At 42.9% G+C, this 18,635-nt stretch overlaps 1 protein-coding gene across 7 annotated transcripts in view; it reads left to right on the top strand.

Annotated features, from left to right (window-relative positions):
- The window catches only part of PRIM2 (DNA primase subunit 2), a 373,431-nt gene extending 355,071 nt beyond the window's left edge, over positions 1-18,360 (top strand). For all 7 annotated transcript variants that reach the window (XM_047794656.1, XM_047794660.1, XM_047794657.1 and 4 more), the window contains 2 exons: positions 15,049-15,117; positions 17,760-18,360. In XM_047794656.1, the coding sequence (XP_047650612.1) occupies positions 15,049-15,117; positions 17,760-17,981 (291 nt within the window). In that variant the 3' untranslated portion in view covers positions 17,982-18,360. The remainder of the gene's footprint in view (positions 1-15,048; positions 15,118-17,759) is intronic.
- Positions 18,361-18,635: the final 275 nt, after the last annotated feature.

The following is an 18,635-nucleotide window of genomic DNA, read 5'->3' as shown; positions in this document are numbered from 1 at the left end:
CGCCGGATCGTTAACCCACTGAGCAAGGGCAGGGACCGAACCCGCAACCTCATGGCTCCTAGTCGGATTCGTTAACCACTGTGCCATGACGGGAACTCCCTAAATATGTATATTTATATATAAACTTGAATATATGCTTCTGTCTTAAGTTCTTAATTCTCTAGTCCTTGGAAAAACCTTTAAGTGATGGGTTTTAAGTTTAGTTTCTTCAAGTTTAGTTGCTGTTTTGAATAGCATATCTGATATGATACATCCCTTTTAATGAGTAAGATCTTTGAAAATAACTGTTAAATTAGGATAATAGTTATTTTCATCCCCTCCATGACGATCATAGGGCATATTGATTCTGAAGTGGCGTGCTTTTATATTAGGCAAAAAAAAATGGGACAGTCACAGCACAGTGGTGATCATCGAGGCAATTGCTGGGTTGTGGTCTGACCGGGCTTTTCTCCATCCCTCCGAGCCCTTGACATGACTCTCGCCTGCTGCCCTCGCCTCCCCCTTCTCCTCCTCTCCTCAGCCTTCTCTTTCCCTCCCCCTATTTCAAGTTCATGTAATGGTTGGTGTTCCCTCAAGGCTTATTAACCCAAATGTTGAATGTATTTTTAATGATTCAAAACCTTTACTCAGGTACAGTAGTAAAAAGACAATGAGAAATTTTCAATAGTAGGGTATCTGTGTTGTTGGGGAAAAAACATAATAAGGGAGTAATGTAGCATGATTACTGAACTTGAGTGTTACGCACCTTTCTGAAAGCCTCTCTCCTCTGTGGAATTTAGCTGACTTGCTGGACTATCTCAGGATTCATGAGGCGTGGCATAGGATACTTTCCTAACTGGAGAGGGTTACAATTTTAATCACATTCTCCAAGGCATCCCAAAGGCCTAAATTTGCTCTAAGCATTCTTTTTTGAATGTGTTTGCATACGTACATGGAGAACAGATTTAAGTAAAATGACCAGAACAATATCTGATAGAGACATAGGTGCGATGGTGGTTATCGTCCCTTCTCTGCTCACCTTTTTCCATCCCTCTCCCTGCAAAGGCAGACCCACCCACGCGGTGTGAGACGTGCTCTCAGGGTCAGGGCCTACCAGGGAGGGAGCAGGGAGGACTGAGCAGGACAGCGGTCCCTAGGCAATCCCTTTGTGGTCCCACAAGGGGCTCTGCGTGAGGGGCAGTGAGCCTGCAGAGCAGCCCTGATGGGACCAGGGCTCCAAACCTCCTGCCCACAGGGCCAGGCTGCCCTCAGAGGCAGCTTGCTCAGCCAGCCGGCTTCTGGGGCACATGCTCAGTCGCCCATGCCCTCTGCCCTTGGGAGATGTGTGCCCTGGTCCTGGGGGCCTGGGGTCCTTTGTGCTGCCTCCTGGGAGAGCAGACAGGCCAGGATCTGGTACCCTCTTCTCCCCATCGGCCACATGCAGGGTGTTCCCCGGCCCCCTCTCCTTCAGGAGTTCCTCCCACTGATGCCCGGTCATTTTTGTGATAAGCCTCCCCTTTCTGCCCACCCAGGGATGTGTCTCCTGCACATTGTCCCATCTGAGCTGCCCTGACCCCCTCTGCCTTGATCGCTGTGATTCAGGGTCATGCCTGGTTCTGCCCTGCTGCAGCGCCCTGTGCTCTCCTGGTTGGGTCAGCACTGTTTTGTACTGTTTCTTGTCTTCTCTCCTCCAGACTGTCTTTGTGGCCTAATCCTCCCCAAGGGCACAAAAGATAGCTTTCACCTCCATAAACCCAGTCCTGGAGCACCGTGCATGTTGCTAAGTTTTCAGTATGTTTAAATCTGGAAGCAGAAAGATGATTAAGAAACTGTGTTAGAGCTTTAGGTCTCGTGGCATTAAAAGGCGCGATATAATGAAGTATGGTAAGTGCTTTAAAAAGTTATTCTAAGTGCCTGCCGAAGAGTTGGTGGAAAGATCTGCTGAGGGCGGGGGGCCAAGAGGGAGTGCTTCGCGGAGGAAGCGATGTCTGGATTGGGTGTGGAGGTGGAGTAGGAGTCAGGCCTAGCCAGTGAAGGGGAAGGCGTCATTCAGCGTCAGCAAATGACTGTATCCCAGCTGCTACTCAAGACCCAGAACTAACAAGACCCTCCGCCTGGGAGGTCACAGTCCAGTGGGGAGGCAAGCACGTGGAGTTGCAGCGCTCAGGCTGTGTTCTGAGGAGCCCTGGTCCTGGGAGAGCCATGGAAGCAGGTTCTGGGGACAGACTGGTGAGAAACACCACCCTGGAGAGTCCTACCCTACACAAACTTAGGAAATTCTGGACTAACCCAAATGGAACAGTGACCCCCTGAGTCTCACTAGAACTCTGGGAGTTGAAATACCTAACAGCACACTTGGGAGAAGCCAGATGGAGTGTGAGGATCGGGGGCCGGGGCAGGGGGGCAGTGGGGAGACGGGCCTGATGACCCCAGCCTTGTGAGCTTTCGGGACCGGGTTAGGATGAAGTTTCAGGAGAGTTACTAGGGTAGTGGTTTGGGAGCTGTCTTGAATGAGGAAGGGGTCCAGCAAGAAGCTTGGCCATAAAAGGGAATGGTGAGGGCCTGACTGTTGGATGTGGGGGTGGGGGGAGAGGATGAGTTTTAAAGACTCTGGGAGGTAGAATCAATTCAGTCAGATAACTGTGTTTACAGACAACAAAGAGTGAGTCAGAAAACTTCTTGGCAAATAATGTGTTCAGAAGTGTCCTAGACTCCGCATCCTGACTGCCTTTTCTTTCATCTTTGAAATAAAGGAGGGTTAGGAATGCAGTAGAAAAGTATCAGCAAATACTTACTCTTGAGAGATGGACTTTTTTAGGAAGAAACAAGTTTATGATCACTTTTGAATACAACAGAATACAACCTTCAGTTAGAGACAGGTGAGCTGTGTGTTGGGTGGTAAGGGCAGCTTACCGAGCTGTGCTGCTGCTCCCTGAGGCCAAGGGGTGGGGGTGGGACACCGCCTGCTGCTGGACAGTCCCCTGGACCTCACGGTGGGCATGGAACAAAGGCACAAGGCAGTGTCATCTGGATTTCTTTTTCATATATGTATGTTGTGTATAAGTATAAAGGTAGCGTTTCCCATCAGTACTTTGTATCACGTGCCTGTCATCCAGCTGTGAGAAAAATGTGACCCTGTTTGCTCTCTGTCCCCCTGCAAGGATGAAGGTAAGCCATTTCTTTAGGATTCCAAACCCAAACAGTAATCTGCCTTGAGGATGAAATAGTCAATGTAATGTAATTAATGCTTCTGCCAAACTTAGCAAATACAGATATGATGAACCCTTTCTTGTAAAGATGACAAGCTGCATTGTTTTTTAAAAAAAAAAAAAGAGTTCCCTGGTGGCTCAGTGGGTTAAGGACCTGGTGTTGTCACGGCTGTGGCACAGGTTCGATCCCTAATAGAAACTTCCTCATGCTTGCTATGGCAAAAAAAAAAAAAAAAGCCATCTAATATTCTTCCTGATGGACTTTAGTGAGCTGATAAATAGTTTAAAATACAGAGAAAAAAAGTTAATATGAGTTGCCAAAATATAGTAGTTTGATGCCACTCCTTAGCCTTTGACTTCTCAGGTACTACTTAGAACAACAAATGGATTGTTACTCTTGACATTTTGTACTTTAGCCTAGAAATGTGGGCATTAAAAACCAAATTGCCATTTGAGCAATATTCTTAGATTCATAGGAACTTTTTCTTTAAACAGTAAGCTTGAGTTTTCAAATAAGCCTTTGTTCAAATGGTGTAATTATATTTTTCTAAAGCAGAGTTAGGAAACTTCTAGCCCAGACATCGAATTGGCACTTGACTTGGTTTCCTCCTTAAAGAACTGTTCTTTGGGTATTAACGTTGGATTGGGAGGAAACCAGGGTGAGCTCAAGGGTCTCCCAGGGTGGACTGTAGCCCCTGGAGGGGAATTCCTGTCTTTGCTGGGTGTGCAGGGCCACTGGCTGTGGGCCACACGGGGGTGTTCCCAGGCCGCGCAGGTAGCAAGCTGAGGGCTCCATCTCACTGAGCACATTTCTCTGGCTTTCTGCATTCCCCTCCCCAACACGCCCCCGCCCTGACACCTGCTTCTTTAATCTTGCTATTTACTTTCTCTTGTCTCCCTACATTCCTTCCTCTTGAAGGGTTCCCAGCTCTGTGTGTATGTCCCTTACCTGTTCTCTCTAAAACCCTCCCTCTGGCCGGTTCTGCCTTGGGGAGCTGGCCCTTCAGAAGCTCTGCTGGAGAAACAGACCTCGTCCAAAAGGTCATACTGTTGCCCACCACATCTTCTTCATTTGGGCTTCTCTACAGAATTTTTTTTCTTGAAAAAATTCCAATGTCACATTCACCACACACCCAACATAAAAACATACATATAAGCAAGCATATTATGAACGAACTCATAACCCTCACATGCCAAAAAGCATATTTGAAAGGAAAAAACAAGGCTAGATAGGTAAGGTCAAAATTAATATGTTGTAAAATATCACCACACCCCGTAGTCCTTCATTCCTGAGAAAACATAAGACAAAAATTTCTGTTGCAGAGAAAAGCACACCACTTGCAGGTGGACCTGGTGCCTTTCTCAGGCCCCAGAGTCTGGCTCTAAGTTAGCGCTGTCTGTCCACAGCTCGGGGACATGCACTTTTTTGTTAAAATGGAGCCCTTTAAAAAAAGGTTACTTGAATTATGACTACACAAAAAATTAAAATTCTGAACGAGCCCAACCCTGAGACTGTGGGTTTCAGGAAGTACAGGTGGCTCCATAATGACAGCCCTCAGCATTTCAGCCGTCACCGTAGGCCAGCCCTGCCAGCCTTCCCGGCGTGTCTGTGTGGACACAGACATGTAAGTGCTTCACTTTGGGACAAGCAGCTAGTCCTTCCTGGGGTGTGTAAGCAGGTTGTAGAGAGGGAAGCTTGGACTCCAAATCTGTTCCACAACCTCCCTCCCTCGGGCATCTGTCCTTCTTGGATTTTGGTGTTTCTTTGCCATGTTTGTATTTTTTGCTCCTATTTCCCAAACTAAATGTTAGTGTCTTTCTGACACCTCAGCTCTCCTTTCCCTTCCTTTGGTTTCCTGCCCTGGAGTCATTCAGCACCAACCTCAACATAGATGTACCTGTAGGGTGTCTTAATACAATGTTTGCAGTGGATGTTTCTATCAGAAGTCAGGAAAGGAGGTGCAGAGACTGAATCGGGTTGCATGCTGCATAGATAGTATAGTAGTAGACTTACTTATGAGAAGGTCCAGATCAGCAGAGGTGGGCACCTGAGATGCTGCTGACACTGGGGGCTTCAGGCACATGCTCAGCATTACTGCATAAAAGCCTCCATTGGTTAGTCACATTGCTGAGTGACTGGTGAATGTTATTTGTGGTATTTCAAATTTATTTTACATAATAGTGTTCACTGATATGTGGGCATTTTACTGACTTTTAAGCCTAGTTGTTTTTTTTTAGGGAGCCAAGAATATGGGAGTAGGTCATGCTTTACTCCAGGAGACTGGAATACAGGCTCTGATGGGGCATTTTCATGTAGAACAGCTGTTTTTCAAAAACGGTTCATGGCCATTAAGTGGAAAATGCTTCTGTCCCAAATATGACCCTTCTTACCACCAGGACTGTTGACACCTGGTCCCAGCCTCCCTCATGTGTTCCCTGGATTCTTGCAATGAGCTCACTCCCTGCCACCACCCCCTCAGGCTGTTGCTAGCACAGCAGGCAGATTATCCAGTTAAAAATGTAGGGAGTTTTCAATTTGACTCAATGGGATCTGCAACCTTTGGATTTGATCACTGGCCTGGAAGCTCCATATGCTGTGGGGAGGCCTAAAAAAGAAAAAAAAAGGTAAGTCCTTTGTGTTTAGGACACAGCAGTAGCTCCCATTCCATTTGGGAAAAAAACCAAACTTCATTGAATGGTGCAAGGCCCTTCTCTTTTCTTTTCCTGTTGTTTTTTTTAAAATAGTTGATTAACAGTGTTCTGTCAATTTCTGCTGTTTAGCAAAGTGAACCAGTTATACATTTATATACAATTTTTTCACATTATCCTCCATCATGTTCCATCACAAGTGATTAGATATAGTTCCCTGTGCTATACAGCAGGACCTCATTGCTTATCCACTCAAAATGCTATAGGTTGCTTCTACCAACCCCAAACTTCAGTCCATCCCACTCCCTCTCCCTTAGAAACCACAGATTTGTTCTCTATGTCCATGAGTTTGTTTTATAAATAGGTTCATTTGTGCCATATATTAGATTCCACATGTAAGTGATATCATATGGTATTTGTGTTTCTCCTTCTGACTTCACTTAGTCTCTAGTTCCATCCATGCTGCTGCAAATGGCATTATTTTGTTCTTTTTGATGGCCAAGTAGTATTCCATTGTGTATATATACCACTGTTTTCCACAGTGGTTGTACCAATTTACATTCCCACCAACAGTGAAGGGGGGTTCCCTTTTCTCCATCCACACCCTCTCCAGCATTTTTTATTTGTTGACTTGTTAATGATGGCCATTCTGACTGGTGTGAGGTGGTACCTCACTGTAGTTTTGATGTGCATTTCTCTAATAATTAGTGATGTTGAATATTTTTTCATGGGCAGCTTGGCCATCTGTATGTCTTCCTTGGAGAAATGTCTGTTCGGGTGTTCTGCCCATTTTTCAATTGGGTCATTTTTTTTTTTTTCCTGTTGTATAAATTGTTTATTTTAGAGATTAAGCCCTTGTGGGTTGTGTCAGTTGAAACTATTTTCTCCCATTCCATAGGTTGTCTTTTTTTTAATGGTTTATTTTTCTGTGTAAAAGCCTGTCAGTTTGGTTAGGTCCCATTTGTTTATTTTTGTTTTTATTTTTATTACCTTATGAGACTGACCTAAGAAAACATTTGTAAGGTTAATGTCAGAGAATGTTTTGCCTATGTTCTCTTCTAGGGGTTTCATGGTGCCTTGTCTTATATTTAAGTCTTTTAAGCCATTTTGAGTTAATTTTTGTGCATGTGTGAGGGTGTGTTCCGGTTTAATTGATTTACACGCAGCTGTCCAGTTTTCCCAGCACCACTAGTCGAAGAGTCTGTCTTTTTCCCATTGTATATTCTTGCCTCCTTTGTCGAAGATTAATCGACCATAGGTGTCTGGGTTGATTCCTGGGTTCTCTATTCTATTCCTTTGGTCTGTATGTCTCTTTTGGTACCAGTACCACTCTGTCTTGATTACTGTAGCTTTGTAATATTGTCTGAAGTCTGAGAGAGTTATGCCTCCTGTTTGGTTTTTGTTCTTCAGGATTCTTTGGCAATTCTGGTTCCATATAAATTTTTAGATTGTTTGTTCTAGTTCTGTGCAAAATTTTATGGTTCCATATAAATGTTTAGATTGTTTGTTCTAGTTCTGTGCAAAATGTCATGGGTAATTTGACAGGGATTGTATTGAATCTGTAGATTGCTTTGGGTTAGTATAGCCATTTTAATGATATTAATTCTTCCAATCCAGGAGCATGGAATATCTTTCCCTTTCTTTTAATTCTCTTTAATTTCTTTGATTAATGTTTTATAGTTCTTAGCATATAAGTCTTTCACCTCCTGGGTCAGGTTTATTCCTAGGGATTTAATTTTTTTGAGTGAGATTTTTGAAAGGTATTGTATTTTTTTTCTCATATTTCATTGTTAGTATACAGAAATGCAACTGATTTCTGAATGTTAATCTTGTATCCTACTTTGCTGAATTCATTGATCAGTTTGAGTAGTTTTTGTGTGGAGTCCTTAGGGTATTCTATGTATTGTATCATGTCATCTGCATAGAGTGACAGTTTTACCTCTTCTTTTCCAGTTGGATACCTTTTTTTTCTTTTGTTTGTCTGATTGCTGTGGTTAGGACTTCCAATACTATGTTGAATAAATGTGGAGAGAATGGGCATCCTTGTCTTGTTCCAGATTTTAGCAGGAAGGCTTTCTTTCACCTTTTCTCCATTGAGTATTACATTGGCTGGGTTTGTCATAAATGGCTTTTATTATGATTAACATGTGTTCCCTCTATACCCACTTTGGTAAGAGTTTTTATGATGAATGGATGTTGCATTTTGTCAAATGCTCTTTCTGCATCTACTGAGATGATCTGTGGTTTTTGACTTTTCTTTTGCTAATGTGGTGTATGACATTGACTGATTTGAATATGTTGAACCATCCTTGTGAAATTGGGATGAATCCCACTTGGTTGTGGTGTATGATCTTTTTTATATGTTGCTGGATTCAGTTGGTTAAAATTTTGTTGAGAATTTTTGTGTCTATATTCATCAAAGATATTGGCCTCTAATTTTCTTTTTTGGTAGTTTCTTTGGTTTTGATAACTAGGCTTCATAGAAGGTCTTTGGGAGGGTTCCTTCTTCTTCAACCTTTTAGAAAAGTTTGAGAAGGGTGGGTATAAGTTCCTCTTTGTATGTTTGGTGGAATTTGCCTGTGAAGCCATCTGGTCCTAGACTTGTTTGTAGGAGTGTTTTTATTACATATTAAGTTTCATTTCTAGTGATCCATCTGTTCAGTTGATCTGTTTCTTCTTGATTAAGTTTTGGCAGGCTATATGTCTCTAGAAGGTTGTCCATTTCTTCTAGGTTGTTAAATTTATTGGCATATGATTGTTCCTAGTATTTTTTCTGTATCTCTGCAGTATCTGTTGCAATTTCTCCTTTTTTGTTTCTTATTTTGAGTTCTTTCTTTCTTCTTCTTGGTGAGTCTGGCCAGAGGTGTGTCAATTTTGTTTACCCTTTCAAAGAACCAGCTCTTGGTTTTATTTTTTTTCAATCTCTATTTTATTTTATTGATTTCCTCTCTCATCTTTATGACTTCCTTCCTTTTGACTTTAGGTTTTGTTTGTTCTTCTTTTTGTATTTCTTTTAGGTGGAAAGTTAAGTTCTTGATTTGAAATTTTTTTTTTTTTTTTTTTTTTTTTTGCTTTTTAGAGCCGTGCCCATGGCATATGGAAGTTCCCAGGCTAGGGGTCAAATCAGAGTTACAGCTGCCGGCTTACACCACAGCCACAGCTTGTGGGATCTGAGCCACATCTGCAACCTACACCACAGCTCAGAGCAATGCCAGATCCTTAACCCATTGAGTGAGGCCAGCAATCTAACCTGCATCCTCATGGATCCTAGTCGTGTTTGTTTGTTAGCTGCTGAGCCATGAAGGGGACTCCTTTTCTTTTTTTCTGAGGAAGGCCTGTATTGCTATGAATTTCCCTCTAAGCACTGCTTTTGCAGCATCCCATAGATTGTGAATAGTTGTATAACCACTCCATGGTCATTATCATTTGTCTTGAGGTATTTTTAATTTCCTTTTTGATTTCTTCATTGACTCATTTGTTTTTAGTTCAGCTTCCATGTAGTCAGTTTTTTCTCATTTCTTTTCCTGTGGTTGATTTTTAGTTTTATGCCATTGTGGTCAGAGAAGATACTTAAATAGAAATTATTTCTATACTCTTAAATTTGTTGAGGTTAGTTTTGTGCCCCAGTATGTGGTCAGTCCTTGAGAATGTTCTGTGTGCACTTGAACAGAATGTATATTCTGGGAGTTCTCTTTATGGTGCAGTGGAGGCGAATCCAAGTAGTATCAATGAGGATACAAGTTCGATCCCTGGCCTCACTTAGTGGTTCAGGGATCTGGAGTTGCTGTGAGCTGTGGTGTAGGTTGCAGACATGGCTCAGATTCCAAGTTTCTGTGGCTGTGACTATGGCCCCACCTATAGCTCCAATTCTGTCCCTAGCCTGGGAACTTCCAAATGCCACAGGTATAGCCCTACAAGGCAAGAAAGAAAGAAGAAACTATATTCTGATATTTTTGGTTGTAACATCATGAAAATTTCATTAGGTCTAACTTTCCTATTGTGTCATTTAGAATCTCTGTTGCCTTATTGATTTTCTGTTTAGAGGATCTATCACTGTGAGTGGGGTGTTAAAGTATTCTCCTACTGTTGTTGTATTCCCATCAATTTCTCCTTTTATGTATATTAGTATTTGTTGTATATATTTGGGTGCTCCTATATTAGGGGCATATATATTGATGAGTGTTAATATCCTCTTCTTGAATGGATCCTTTTATCATTAAATAGTGTCCTTTTTTGTCTTTCATTTAGGCCTTCATTTTAATGCCTATTTTGTCTGATATGAGTATTGCAATTCATACTTTCCTGTCTTTTCCATTCACATGAAATATCTTTTTCCATCCCATCACTCTCAATTTATGTTTCTTTGACCTAAGGTGGGTCTCTTGTAGGTAGCATATTGTATGCTCTTGCTTTTTATGCAGTCCACCATGCTATGTCTTTTGATTGGTGCATTCAGTCCATTGACATTTAAGGTAATTATTGATAAGTATGTATTTATTTCCATTTTAAACCTTGTTTTCCAGTTGATTCTATGTTTCTCCTTTGTTCCTTTTTTTTTTTGGATGACTTCCTTTTATTAGTTTATGCTTGTGTCCTCTTTTTAGTTTTTGTGAATGTATTGTTTGGTTTGATTTGTGGTTGCCCTGTTTTTCAAGTATGTTAATACCTTCCTGTATCTGCTTGCTTTAACCTGATAGTCATATAGGCTCAAACACATTCTTAAAAAAAGAGTCTACATTTTCTTTACTTTCCTTCCCCACGTTTTATGATTTTGAGATCCTTTTTTTAACATCTTCATGCTTATCCTTTGCTGTTCCTTGTGTTTATCATTGCTCTTACAGTAGGTTTTTTTTTTTTTTCCTTTTATATCTGTATTCTGGGTTGTTTAAGTGTTTGCTTTCCAAGTGTGATTTCCTCCATCCTATTTCTCTATTTCTTTTTACTTCTTTTTTGTTTAGAGGAGCCCATTCAGTATTTCTTTTATAATGTTTTTAGTATTGCTGTACTCTTTTAGTTTTTGTTTGTTGGAGAAATTCTTTATTTCTTCTTCTATTTTAGATGATATTCTTGCTAGGTAGAATATTCTAGGCTGCAAATTTTTTTCCTTTTAGAACTTTGAATATATCTTGCCACTCTCTTCTGGTCAGTAGTGTTTCTGTAGAGCAGTTAGCTAATAGCTTTATGCTGGGGGCAGGGGTGCAATTGTTCTCTTATAATGAACTCTTTGTTTTTCTCTTGCTGCCTTTAGATTCCTCTCTTGAACTTTTCGCCATTTTTATTATATATCTTGGTGTGGGCCTGTTTGGGTTCAACTTGTTTGGGCTCTTTGTGATTCCTGTACCTTGATATTTGTATCCTTTAGATTTGGAAAGTGTTCAGCCGTAATTTCTTCAAATATACTTTCAATTCCCTTTTCTTTTTACTCTCCTTCTGGAATCCCTACCATATGTAGATTGGCCCACTTTATATCATCCCATAGGTCTCTTATATTGCTTTCATGTGTTTTCATTTGATTTTCCTTCTGCTGTCCTGATTGGGTGATTTCCATTATTCTATCTCCCAAGTCACTAATTCACTTCTCTGCATTATTTATTCTGCTCTTCATTGCCTTTAACCCAATTTGCATCTCTGCAAGTGAATTTTATAATTTGTCTTGATTCTTCCTTATTTTTTCTGTCCTTTCTAAAGTTATCTGCATTACTGTTCATATCCACTCTCTCTCTTTTTTTTTTTTTGGTCTTTTTGCCTTTTCTAGGGCCGCTGCCACAGCATATGGAGGTTCCCAGGCTAGGGGTCGAATCGGAGCTGTAGCCACCCGGCCTTTGCCAGTGCCACAGCAACGTGGGATCTGAGCCGTGTCTGCAACCTACACCACAGCTCATGGCAATGCCGGGTCGTTAACCCACTGAGCAAGGCCAGGGATCGAACGCACAACCTCATGGTTCCTAGTCGAATTCGTTAACCGCTGCGCCATGATGGGAACTCCCATATCCACTCTTAATTCCTTCATATTCACCCTTAATTCCTTCAGTATTTTCACTATCTCCATTTGAACTTGGTGTCTGTTAAACTGCATGGGTCTGTCTCATGGTTTGCTCCTTCTGGAGAATTCTCCTGTTCTTTAAACTGGAAATGGTTCCTAAGCATTTTCATTTTGCTTATATTTTTATTTTCTGAGTTTAGGGAAAACATCTACAGTAGTCTTGGAGGACTATTTATATGGGAGAGCGCCCCTGGGTATTTTGTAAGAGCTTACGATGTCCCCTCAATAGGGTGCTGCACATGCTTCCAGGGAGGTGAGAGGCAATGAGCAGGGCTAGGAGCCAGGTCCTGGTTGCTGGGCCATTGACAGTGGCAAGGACCCACAGGAAGGTGGTGCAGGCTGTTCCTGGTTGCAGGGCCCTGGAAAGTGAAAGTGACCTTCAGGCAGGTGTAAGCGGTGCCCAGAATGTTTGGCAGTGGCAGCAGCAGGGTGTGTGTTCCCATGGGAGTGAGAGCAACAATGGGGGTTGCTTGTTTTCAGTGCCTTCCTCTGTGCCGACCTCTGAGGTGACTGAGGCTTCGGGTGGTGACTCTTCATGGACCCCAGTGGTGGGTGGCCACACCCACCTCTGGAATCTGAGGTGACTGCGGTGGTTTGCCCCACCGCTGACTCCAGACCATGTGAGAGCCACCCTATCACACTTAGCTCACGCAGGAGGTGCCCCCACTCATAGCCTGTGCAAGAGGCACCTTGCCGCCCATAGCCTCGCTGTCTGAGAATCCACACGTGCGTGTGTAAGAGAAAGATATTCATACTGCGGTCCACCCTTCCTCCACTTGCCCTTCCCAGCAGTGGCGCCTTGCTTCTCCTGCATGTCCACGCCTCCTCCTGGGTTCCCTTGGCTGTGGCCCTCCACTCCCCAGCCCTTGGTGCACTGCTTCCCAGCCCTTCAGGCTGTCTCCCAACAGCCAACCCTAGTCTTCCCAGGACTGCACCCAGCCTCCTTCTGAGTGTCTCAGGCTGTGGTGTCCAGGGTGGTGGTACTGATGAACTTTGTGGCTCTCTCTCTGCTTTGCCCTCCAGTCCATCTGCTGCGCTTCTCTCTTAGACTTTGAGAAACGCCTCAGAGGTCCCTGAGGACCCTCATTTCAGCTGCTCTTCCTGTTGCTTAGGTGCCTTCGTAGGGCGCGGGTTCGTTTCCTCTTTCTCACTTTCCGACGGGCTCAGTGCTTGTCTTGTCCTGATCCTCTTTCTCTTCCCATTGTTCTACCCAGTTACGTGGAGGGTTTCTTGCCCTTTTTGGAGATTTAGGGTCTTTTGCCAACGTTCAGTAGATGTTCTGTGTGAATTGTCCTATGTGTAGGTGGTTTTTTTAATGTGTTTGTGGGAGAAGGTGAGCGTCACATCCTACTCCTCTGCCATGTTGACCCTGCTCCTCATTGTTTCTGTGGCTGAGGAATTGAGAAGACGCTTAACTGGGTCGTTGCAGCTCAAGGTCACAGACTGCAGATCATAGTTTCCCAGCAGCTGCAGTCACTTTAAGGTTCAGCTCCAGGGAGGAGCTTACTCCTGTGTGCCTTCCCCAGGGCTGGCTGGATGCTTTTCCAAGTGGCCTCTCGTGTCAGGGTCTCCCTGGCAGGACAGGCTAGGACAGCCTGAGTTTGTTTACGTTACAGAGGGGATTCCTTCCAGAGCGTGAGAGTGGCTCTGATCTAACCCTCGAAAATGAATTGTCTGAGGAGACGCACGTGCTGACAAAGCAGACTTTACTGGAAAAGGGGCACTGGAGCAAGAACTGCTCTGGGTAATTTATTTAGACTAAAGTTTATGTTTGAAGTCCCTGCTTCTCCAAGATTATAGTTCATAGATATTCATATATTAGTATCATTGATGTTTGCCAGTAACCCATTACATTCATCTCAAGACAGTCTGAATTGTTGTCTATGTGTAAAAACTAGTGAATATGATCTCAGAATGTTAGAATTACTTTTAAACCTTTGTGACTTTCTTCACTTTAAAAATGTATAGTCATCAATTTAAAATAGATTTTTCATTTTTTCTCTAATAATTCAAGCAAGTGAACAGGTCAAATGGGCAGACAAGCAGGACCCCAGGTGCTCTGATTGGTTGGCATTTGCTTGGGTCCTTTACGTAGAATTTAATAAAAGGTGACCTGAAATTTAGAAATGTAATCTATAAGATAGAGAAAAACATTTCTTTTAAGCATACTCTTGTATTACATGATGCCCCTCTGCCCTGTAATTTTGTGTGTATGTGTCTAAGCCTTCTCAATAATGAGAAGACTTCTTGCACATTTCTTTTTGTCATAGGAAGGTCAGCCTTTTGAAAAGGGATAGAAATTAGGATTTCTCCCGACTGTCTTTTCCTTCGTTTGAGGCACTCTCTTAATTCCAGCATTTTATTGTGTTTATCAATAGGCCAGGTGTATATTTTATTTATTTGCCAGGGGAGGTGATGAAACTACAAATTTCCACTGGCATTGCACCCTGCTGATAAGAGTGGGAGCTGGCACCCTCGGAAGAGATTACATGAAGTAGAACTGGAAAGCAAATTGTATTTACACAAGATAGGACGCTGTTCCTAATAGGTGTTCAGAATAGACTATTTACTCTCATATTCTGCTGAGCTTTACTAGAAATAACTTCATTTCAAAAAAGGACAAATCTGATTGAAGGCAAAAGCATTCCCTCTGCACAGATCCTCATCCAAAGGGTTTACATTCAATTTTCCTGATGGGCACACAGCTGTAGTTTATGCTCTGTCTGTATAAACTGGTAATGTGGAAAATAAAAATCTAAATAGTATACTTGATTGCTTCATGCACCAACCATTTAGATTACTAGATTTATATCCACAATTTTGGAAGAGATGTTGCAATATGATATTCTGACAATAACTGTCAAAGTCATAATACTAGGATCTGTTTTCATCTTGTTGTCAAGGCAAAGTTATTGAAATTCACAGTTGGTAGGTCAGAAAGATCCTTACTATCTCTTGTCATCTGTGGTCTAATGCTGACCTAAACAGCTGCTGTATAATGTCAGAATTATCACAGTGTCCAGGCTGCAGGGGTACAACGTGCTACATGATTTAATGCATTTCCTGTCTGGAATGAAGATTATGAAAAGGCTGGCAATCGGGAGCTGCAGTGGTTTAGAAGAAACCTAACTTCTAATTTTTTCCTTCTCTTCCTTCCATTCATTTTAGATTTTGGATTTAGTGAAAGGCACACATTACCAGGTAGCCTGTCAGAAGTACTTTGAGGTGACACATAATGTAAGTAAATTTTTAAGCTTTTATAACCTAATTCTTTGTCTTCTGTTAACTGTGTCTTTCTTTCATTCAGGGGTTTTAGCTGCAGCAAAAGAAACCACTCCAGCTGTTTTCAGCACAAAGGGATTTATTACACTTTATTAGGTAGCTTATAAAATGTATAGAAGGGCCAGGGAATTAATTCTGGATGTCACAGAACCAGGAATATTGTCTACTTTACTGTAGCTGCCACCCACCACTCCACTTCTCAGGATGTGATCACGGGTGAGCAGGCTTTCTGGTGAAAGTTTCAGGCTTCATGGCCCATGTGGCTTCTCACGGCTGCTGCCCTATAGACGCTGTGCAGAGACAGTGTGAAGGGCAGGCTTGCTCATGCCCCAGTAGAGCTTCACTCACAAGAGCAGGTGCTGGGCCAGTGGACCTGCAGGCCTCAGGCAGCCAGCCCCCAGAACAGGTCCAGAACCAGAACCACAGGCTTCTGCCATCTTCCTTGTAGAAGATCAGGCGCTTTCACTTGTGGCTGCCACCTCACGTTGCCCTGGTCTCTCTTCCACATCTCATGCTTGCCTATTCTGCGGAACCTGGTCCACCCGGACCCCTGGCTGCAAGGGAATTGGGGAAAAGCATTTGCTTGTTACCTTGCCTTTAGCACAGAAGGCCTTGCTGGTAGGTTCTGAGAGATGTAACACATAATCACAAACACTGAGGCCTGCAGGGGCTGGCACATAACCCCAAAAGTGAAGCTGGCCAAGATGAACGCCACTGAAGCAGTCGTGCTGTTAGAGGCATTCACACTGACACATTTTAAGGCCCCATGCAGGCCAGTAGCACATCTGCAAGTCAGCTTGGCCCACAGACCCCTAGTTTGCAACCACCAGTCCTGATCATGGCTTTGTAGCCCAAGATGGGTAACCAGGAGTGGACGCAGAGGGCTGCGTGCCTTTCGAAACATTTTTTTTAAGTGCATTTGCATGTTTTGGGGGGAGCTCGGTATTTTATCAGATTTCACAGGGATCCATGACTCCCCCAAAAGATGTTGCATGTATTGAATTCATTATCAGCTACTGTGACAAGCTAAGTTTTATCATGTTTATGCTTTCTAGTTTTCATGAAATAAGTTTTCTCTTGTGCTTCCCTAACTGCAGAATTTCTATAAGGTATTTCATAGAAAAAAACATATCCTCTAACATCACTGATAATAATGAAAATAATAATGGGAGTGTCAGCCACCATCTGCAGAGCTCCTCACACAGGCCAGGCCCAGAGGTTAGTGCTCTGGACACACTGGCTTCTTTGGTCCACAGAGCAGCACCGAGCTGGACACACTCACATCCCCATTCAGAGCCTTGGGGGGTGCTGAGGGCGAGGGTCAAAGGGGCAGAGAAGACCCAGGCTGTTGAGGAATTCATCTAAAGCTTACGAACCTGACCAGGGCCACAACTGTCATTAGTGTTTTCCTGTCTAGATTCGTAGTTTACCTGACTTGCCCAGAGCACCCACACAGCCAATCACTGGGAGGCCTGGAGCTGGTCTGCTCTACCATGGGGCCAGCCCTCTTACTGTTACACCTGTTGAAAATAGTGTTTTTTATTTAAAAACATACAAACTTTCTTTGCAAAATTGAAAGGACTAAACATTAATAAAGTAGTAAACAACAACAAATTCTCATTAGGTGCTTTTTTAGGTTTTTTTTGGGGGGAGGGGGGCTTCCCCCACAGCATATGGATGTTCCCAGGCCAGAAACTGAATCCAAGCCACAGCTGCGACCTAAATGACAGCTATAGCAATGTCAGATCCTTAAACCCCTGAGCCACAAGCGATCTCCAGATTCTCATCGGTTTTATCAGAATAGGGCTCTCACCAGTTGAATGCATCTGGCTGGTATTTTCAGCACCAGCTTTGTACAACACTTTCCCTTGTGGACTGTATTCTTTAATTTGCTTGCTCAGCTTAAGGGTTTTAATTTGTGTTCTTAATTACTTGTGGGACACCCCCCCCCCTTTTTTTTTTCCTTCTTATTTTGGGCCTCACCCCAGCACATAGAGTTCCTGGGCCAGGGATCAGATCCAAGCCACAGTTGCAACCAGGCTGGATCACCAACCCACTGTGGCGGGCCAGGGATCAAACCTGCTGCCAGTCCCATTGCTTCCACACCCTTTTGATTAAGAGGCCTCAGAACTTTCACAAACTTAGGCCTAGTATTCAGTGTCTTTCCTTTTTTAAAAAAATAAGATATGAAAATTAGATTGAAACACTAAGTTTTTGACATAATCATTAAAAAGAAGTGTTTATTTCTCAAATCTGCTTTTGTTAGCATCCCTCCTATTGATTATTCCTACAAGAGCATCACTCCTATTGCCAATTTTAGAACTTGCCTTAGATTAATGAAGATATTAAAAGGACATGTGTCTGAATTCTCCCACATACGGAAACTGTCTACATTAGAAATCAATGAGTAAAAAAGGCTGTTTGCATTCACTACATGTCTCAGTATAGATTTTTTGGTTGGGAATATCTCTCTTTGCTTATTATTTTTTCTAATTTAATTTAAAAACAATATAGTTTTATTGTCATGTTGCTGCCATTCTGCCTGCCCCTTTAGTTTGCTACATATTAATGTGGTAAACATTTGCTTTCCTGTGCAGGTGGATGACTGTGGCTTTTCTTTGAGTCATCCAAACCAGTTCTTTTTTGAGAGCCAGAAGATTCTGAATGGTGGCAAAGACCTCAAGAAGGAATCCACTCAGCCAGAAACACCCCAGCCCAGAGCGAATGTCCAGAAGAGCAAAGACGCATCCTCTGCCCTGGCCTCGCTCAACTCCTCCCTGGAGATGGACGTGGAGGAGCTGGAGGAGCTGCTTCAGTGAGCGGTTCCTGAGCCCGTGGTGATCTTGCTTCCTCATCGGCTATTACTGGCTAGTTGTATGATTTTGTGTTTTTCTTCTCCATCTGCCTCCTCCTTCCACCCTACCCCACCTTAATCCACTGACGTGGGCACGCACTTCTTGGGAAGCCAGGCTTGCCAGTGAAAACAATGTCCTCCACTATATTTTGCTTTAAGATCTAGCACTTGGATGGTGTGGTCTCTGCCCTCTTTTAAGAGATGAGACGCTTTCTGGATTGGCTACAGCCCCTAGAAATAGTACCACTAGAGCGGCTTTTATTGTAACCCTTATCACTGTAATTCTGACCCAGTCCTTTTCTGGACCATCTTTGTGAATAAATTATCAAAATGTTGAATGAGAATGTCTGTGTCTAAGAGTCTCATTATGCCTTAAGAGATTAGACATTACTTCAGTTTTAAAGGTGGTATTTTGGAATAGACACCACATTGCCAAGTCACCAGTGAAGATGTTGAATTGTTTTTCTTTTCACCTCTTTCTTGTTGGTCTTGAAGTTGGCCACGTGAGCTTATTCTACATTAGTAAGAACGTCTGCCCCTTTGATAGTGGGCTCCTGGATGAACTGTGTGAAGAGCACCAGAACATGGAACACCAATCATACTACTGACGAGCAGGAGT

Source organism: Phacochoerus africanus, chromosome 9 (genome assembly GCF_016906955.1).
Source record: "Phacochoerus africanus isolate WHEZ1 chromosome 9, ROS_Pafr_v1, whole genome shotgun sequence".
Classification (NCBI taxonomy): domain Eukaryota; kingdom Metazoa; phylum Chordata; class Mammalia; order Artiodactyla; family Suidae; genus Phacochoerus; species Phacochoerus africanus.
The sequence above is the reverse complement of the archived record's forward strand: the minus strand, read 5'-3'. Positions and strand labels throughout refer to the sequence as shown.